The 5,951-nt window shown below is 32.1% G+C and overlaps 1 protein-coding gene across 2 annotated transcripts; it reads right to left on the bottom strand.

Annotated features, from left to right (window-relative positions):
- On the bottom strand, positions 1,409-5,476 carry LOC107605695. 2 transcript variants are annotated; one of them, XM_021105361.1, is made up of 11 exons: positions 5,122-5,476; positions 4,670-4,793; positions 4,448-4,564; positions 3,990-4,233; positions 3,483-3,631; positions 3,027-3,373; positions 2,814-2,913; positions 2,644-2,703; positions 2,263-2,346; positions 2,055-2,171; positions 1,409-1,831 (listed from the first exon to the last, which is right to left on the bottom strand). In XM_021105361.1, the coding sequence occupies exons 2-11, from the start codon at positions 4,754-4,756 to the stop codon at positions 1,532-1,534; spliced, it is 1,605 nt and encodes a 534-aa protein (XP_020961020.1). In that variant the 5' UTR covers positions 4,757-4,793; positions 5,122-5,476; the 3' UTR covers positions 1,409-1,531. The 2 variants fall into 2 exon arrangements, with proteins under 2 accessions (XP_020961020.1, XP_016163145.1); XM_016307659.2 differs by having other exon boundaries at positions 4,670-4,774; positions 5,123-5,450.

Here is a 5,951-nt window from a genome sequence, read left to right as displayed (position 1 = left end):
AGAAATAATTGAAGTTGTATGAAGTACATAGCGGTTGGTCCACATAATTAGAAAAAGATACCACAAGTCTTATTTTATTAGGTTGGTCGATTTCGGTTACATAGATCAAACAATACTATTGTATTCTGTTATGTATCATGTATATAATAGGTTTATTTATGCTTAGATATCTCTTAATTCATAATATAATGTTTTCCACAATTATTACTTGTATGTTAAGAGTTCGTGTTTTCTATACTAAATTTAAATTTTATATATTCCGTCGTAATTTATGTGTAAATTATTTACTTTTAAAATTTGTCTCTATAAATCTGACTTCTTAGTTAAATGTTCATTGCATTCTTCCATAAGAATGATGATGTCCTCGACAAAAAATGTACATTATATGAGGTTTTGATATGCTTAGCAAACACTTCCAAAGCTAATATGAAAATATACAGACATAAACAGTTAAAAACTGTTCTTCTTTTTGTGTGAGTGACATTGGCTTCCCTTTAAATGTATTATTATCTAAACTTTCACAATGTTAGTGTATATTTTTAGAAACAAAAGAAAAATTGGGTTGATATCTCCCACACATTAGGAGTGTGTGACATGGTCTTTTATGATCTGATTGAGTGAGCAGTTACAGTCTTACAGATGTCCTAAAAAGAACATGATAAAGGGTGGCAACTGGTGACCAATCAAGAGGGAAGGTGAAATGCATATTTATGGAACTGCAATTAGAGCACTTTATTGTGTCCAGTTCATTCATAAGAGAGAGGAGACAAAATGTGGACCAAAAATGGATGTGGCAAATTACTAGAGAATTTTGTTATCAATCTTATTTTGGATGTTGGACCACCCATGCATGTCCATCAACATTGGTAAATTCTTTCTATAATCTTCAGTACATGTGAATAGAGCATTGCTTCCACTGATTCACATGGAAGCAGGTTTCATTTAATATGCAACCAATACACTATTATAAACCTTCATCCTATAGGTTTTTCTCAAGTTATATGGCACTGCTTAAACCTTGATTTTTCTTTTTAAATTTTTAAATTTTGGTTAGGTTGTCTCTGTGTGATCTCAAGATCGTAAGTTTAAGTTGTGAAATTAGTTACTGATGTAATTATCAGGTTAGATTTCCTACATTATATACTTTGGATGCGATTCTTCTTCAGACCTGCGTTAACGCAAAATAAATGAAGTAAAATTTTTTTAAAAAAATTATTGTGTTGATCAGAATTCAGAATAGTTTATGACATTTTAATTTTTATATAACTATTTTATGGTATTGATGTGCAAACTCTCCCTATTTCTCTCTAATTCCTCTATCTTTCTATAATTATCTAATTTTCACATTTCTTTATTCCTATTCTGTTACATAATCATCCAAAATCCAAAAGAAGAAATGTATCCAGAATGAGAAGAAAAACATTATTCATCATTCTTTTATTTGTGTGATATACAGCTTGCATTGTATACAAAATTGAATGGCAGACATCAATAATAACAAAACAATATACAGAGAAATATATAAAGAAAACTATGTGCATAGCAAGTATCTAAAACTGAACTCGTATGGCATAATTTGTACAAATTGAGAGAGAGGTTCAGTTTTTCTTTCCTCAAGTAATTTGATTGCTTCTTTCCCCAATTCACTTGGTAATTGGAGACATATCCAATCCAATAACGATTCCAAGTCCTTTGCAAAATCAAGTAAATACCAATCAAGCAACTTTGGGATAGCAAATTTGGTTGTTGAGATTCCAAAAGTTGCTTGCAAATACTCTCTTTTAGCCACTTCTAGCTGGTTCTCAACTTGGGATGCTGTGTAAACTCTCACCTGCATTTCGCATGGTAAATAATAAAGCGACCGGTAGAATTGAGTCGGCCTAACTCATCCCTAAAAGAGACTCTAACAGCCAGTGTGATTGTTTTCACCCCTTTTCATCTGATTTAAGGGTGTATATACAAAAGATGCAAATCATGAATGGAACATTGCCTTAGCTATGAAGTTATAGAAAATCAAGAAAATACTTTGTAAAATAAACCAGTCATCTACTTACAGCAGGAGAGGACAAGGTACCACAAGAGAGAGCAAATGTCACCAAGGGTTCTGACAATTCCAGTGCAAACATGCTTCTTGCTGTCATTTCATGATTTTTCGCTCCCTTTGAGAACGTCTGCTTCAGAATTTAGCAGCAAGATAATGGTTAACTCTCTATTCTCATCTATAGAAAATCTAGTAAACTGTTAAGTGAACAAAGGACTTACAAATTTCCAATGGTAAGGAAGTCTTAAAATGAAATGCTCTATGGTTGTTGGATTCAGCATGTGCCCACCAACATTGATTGTTGCCTGTGTAACAAGAAAAACCTGGTAAAATCTTGAGCAAAACATGTTTTGTGCTTGTTTCAAACTTCTGTTTAAAGTGGTTTTACAACTAAAATCTTTTGTATGAAAAGAAAAAAGCTGAAAACTGATTGACCTAAGAAGCTACAATTTTCGGCTTTTACAAAGGCTAAGAACATGATTGTTTCAAATATTCTGATTATTTTCGAGAAAATAAGAAGAAACAAACACACTCCCAATCCAACAAACAAAATACATGGCCATTCTAACCATAGGAAACAAAATTCTCTTAGTAGTCCATACCTTCTGCATCAATGTAACAACCGTTTCTGGAGACTCTGGTGTGCCACTCTCTATGAATGCCTGACGAATGAGATAAGCTTAAAGATAATACTAAATAATATTAATATGTCTTAGTATATAACAAAATTATATGTAAATATGGTCATAATGAACATAATTGACACACATACATTCATCATACAGGAGTTATAAATGTTGATCCAGAATGCAAGCTTCTCTTGATGGTTAAGTTTCTCTAAGTTGACAGAGGCAAGTTTCCTAAATAAAAGTCTGCAAAAATTTCCAAGAAATAAGAATACTTTAGCTTTGAATAAACACAAATAACAACTAGTTTGTGTCATCTAAGTGTAAACTATATCTAGTTTGAATAGAACATTACATACTTCAATCTATGTTGTAAAAACAAAGTGTTTGCTGTTCGATTTGGATTGAAAGATTTCGCATCAACTGCACATAACTGCTTGTATGGACCGATATCACGCTGTCCAAATTCCAAACAGACACCATATGGATCCCAAACTTCAGTCCCTTCGACACAGTTTTGGCGTGTTAGTGTGTTACCTGCAGAGCATGGATTCTTCACAGCACTCATTCTCAAGAGAATGCTTGATAAGCACTTCAGAATATTCTCAGAGATTTTATTTGGGCTATCAGATTCTGGTAGTGGCCTTTTGTGTGGACTAGGATTTCTTAGTTCCGCAATTTTTTGGTCATTTACCCTTGTTTCTTGCTGCACAATTAAGAAAATTCACATTCATTGTCCTAAAAAAAATATCCAGTTTTTCACCTATTATCCCTAAGATTCAAACAACTGAGAATTATTTATGAACATCACATACCTGCCTTTTTGGAGTATCCAAACTTTTTTGTAGTGATTTATTGTCAATGGAAAGCTTCTTGATTGGAGGTTTATTTGTTTGGTTTGAAGATTGCTTCCTACTCTTGGAAGAATTGGTACATGACTGATTCTCTTTTCCTTTTCTATCCTCTATCATATGCCAAAGCCAACACAACATTCGCAAGAAAATAAGGGACTAAACTCTTTTTCGGTACGAAGTGAGATTAAACAAATGTGTGCACAAATATAAGCAAATTAGCTTGGTTCTTCCTTTGTAGAATTGATTCTGTTATAACTGATTTTGAAGTAAAGTGATTTGGATAAAAAAGTAAAAAAGTTTTCACTTCTACCATCCCCAGAATCAATTCTGGAAGCTATAAATGATTTTGGAAGTGAACAACCAAAAATCATTTTAAAAAACTAAATAATCAAAATTCCAGCCTCTGGAATTGATTCTAACCGAGTTCAATGTGTTTCCAAAGTCCAAACATTATGGTAAATTGTTCACCTGGAACAGTTGCAGATGTTGCTGGATTACCAGATTTCTGTGAAAAATGCTTCAATGTATCCAATTTTGGAGTATCCATTGTTGGATTTGGATTGTTTGGATGAGCTGAATGCTCCATTTTCCTCTTAGAAGAAGACATGTAAACAGCTTCTTGGTACAAGTCTTGCCTGAAATGCACAACCTGCTTTTCAAGGCTAACAATCTCCTCTTCCAAAACTGCTACTTCCGCGAGAAGTGCCAGTATCTATTTTTTTTTTTTTCAAGATTTCAAAATCAAGATTAGTCCAATCCAGTATGCTCCAACACCATTGGTTTTGACACCCCCCAAAAACAACATTCAAAAATCACATTTTTGTCCCCCTTAATCTATTCCTCATTGAGGACTTTTGTCAAATAGTTATGCTGCATTTTCAGTAAAAGCAATAAAACTGGATTGAGAATTTGAGATTTATACTAACATATGGAGGAAGATAAGGAGGAAGCCTAGGCAATGCTCCCAAAGGTCTATTAAAAGCTCTTTCCAATGCCCTATGAATGTTCTCTTCATTCCTTAGCTTCTTCTTCAAACTATCTACCTGTAAAAGAAAATAAAAAATCACTACTAAGTAGTTTTGTCGGTTACATGAATCCAACGACGCCACAGTGTCCGAAACAAAGTAAGCAAAGAATGGAACATTTACATCTTGTTGCAATGCTAGTTTTCTTTCTCTGCTTATGGATTTTCTTCCACCTTTTGTTGTTGCTGCATTTCTCAAATTTCCCTGCATCCCCACCTCCCTTTTTCTCTGTTTTTTTCATTCAAAAGCCTATAAAAGAGGTTAGAATCAAAATCAATCCACCAATCCCAAAATTAAATTGAAAAAAAAAAATTTTTTTTTCTTTCTTGGCAGTGTGTAGTGTCATTGAATTGTGATGAAAGCTGTTAACTTTATTAGTTCTGTTTTCTCAATCATAACATATGACACATGAATTGTACTATGTCCTGATAATAAGTTCTGACTTTTTAGCAAATTTAATAATAATAATTATTATTATTCCTTTTTTGAAACCAATACACTTTAATAAACACAATTGTCAACTCTCATGGACATTATTGCATAGCAACTAAGAGAAAATTCAATGAAAGAACAAACCTTTTTCAATGATCCTCCAGGTGAAGAATGAAACTTGACAAGAATTGCAGCATTATATATCATCTGAAGAAGGTTTCATTCATCACTTGAATACACAATCAATATTTTTAAGAAGTACATAGCAGCAGCAGTAGTAACTTGAAGAAACTTAAAGAAGTATTGAACTTCATGAACCAACCAACTACCAGGGAAAAAAAAAAAAGAGAAGATTTTGTGTGTGTGTATATATGTTGAAGTTGATCCAATTTGGATGAAAAGAAATTATATTAATAAAGAAATAAATAGCAAGTGTTGCTGAGGTTGGAGAAGATGAAGAGTTAAAGACATAGATTGAAGGATACTGTCTCCAATCACATAATAAAGCCTTACAAGGAGTCATGTTAAGTGGTTAATAGTTAAAATAGTTTTTTTAACCAACATGTTGCTAGTAGTTTTAAAAATTGTTTACCTTTGAATTTTTTTGATAAAAATGTATAAAATAATGACTTTTTTTTTATAAAACAGTGTAAATTAATTTTATCTTCAAATCATGTTGATTAACTATATTCATTGTGTATAAACAAATTTTGATTCGTCGAATAATTAGTTTATTTGTCTTTGTAAACAAATTTTGGAATTTAAATTCTATTTTAGATAACTAATTTGGGTTAGTCGAGTAGTTAACTTTCTGGTATGCTTAAAAAGTGTTGGAGTTTAAATCTTGTCTTATGTATACAGTAACCCATTAGCTAGTAGTACACTCTTAAATAGAACTCAAATCTATAGCAAATTAATTCTTGACCTGTTGAATTAGAGAATATTGTAGATAACAAAAAAAAATTTAATATAT

Source organism: Arachis ipaensis, chromosome B06 (assembly GCF_000816755.2).
Source record: "Arachis ipaensis cultivar K30076 chromosome B06, Araip1.1, whole genome shotgun sequence".
NCBI classification, from domain to species: domain Eukaryota; kingdom Viridiplantae; phylum Streptophyta; class Magnoliopsida; order Fabales; family Fabaceae; genus Arachis; species Arachis ipaensis.
This window is presented reverse-complemented; position numbering and strand designations above follow the sequence as displayed.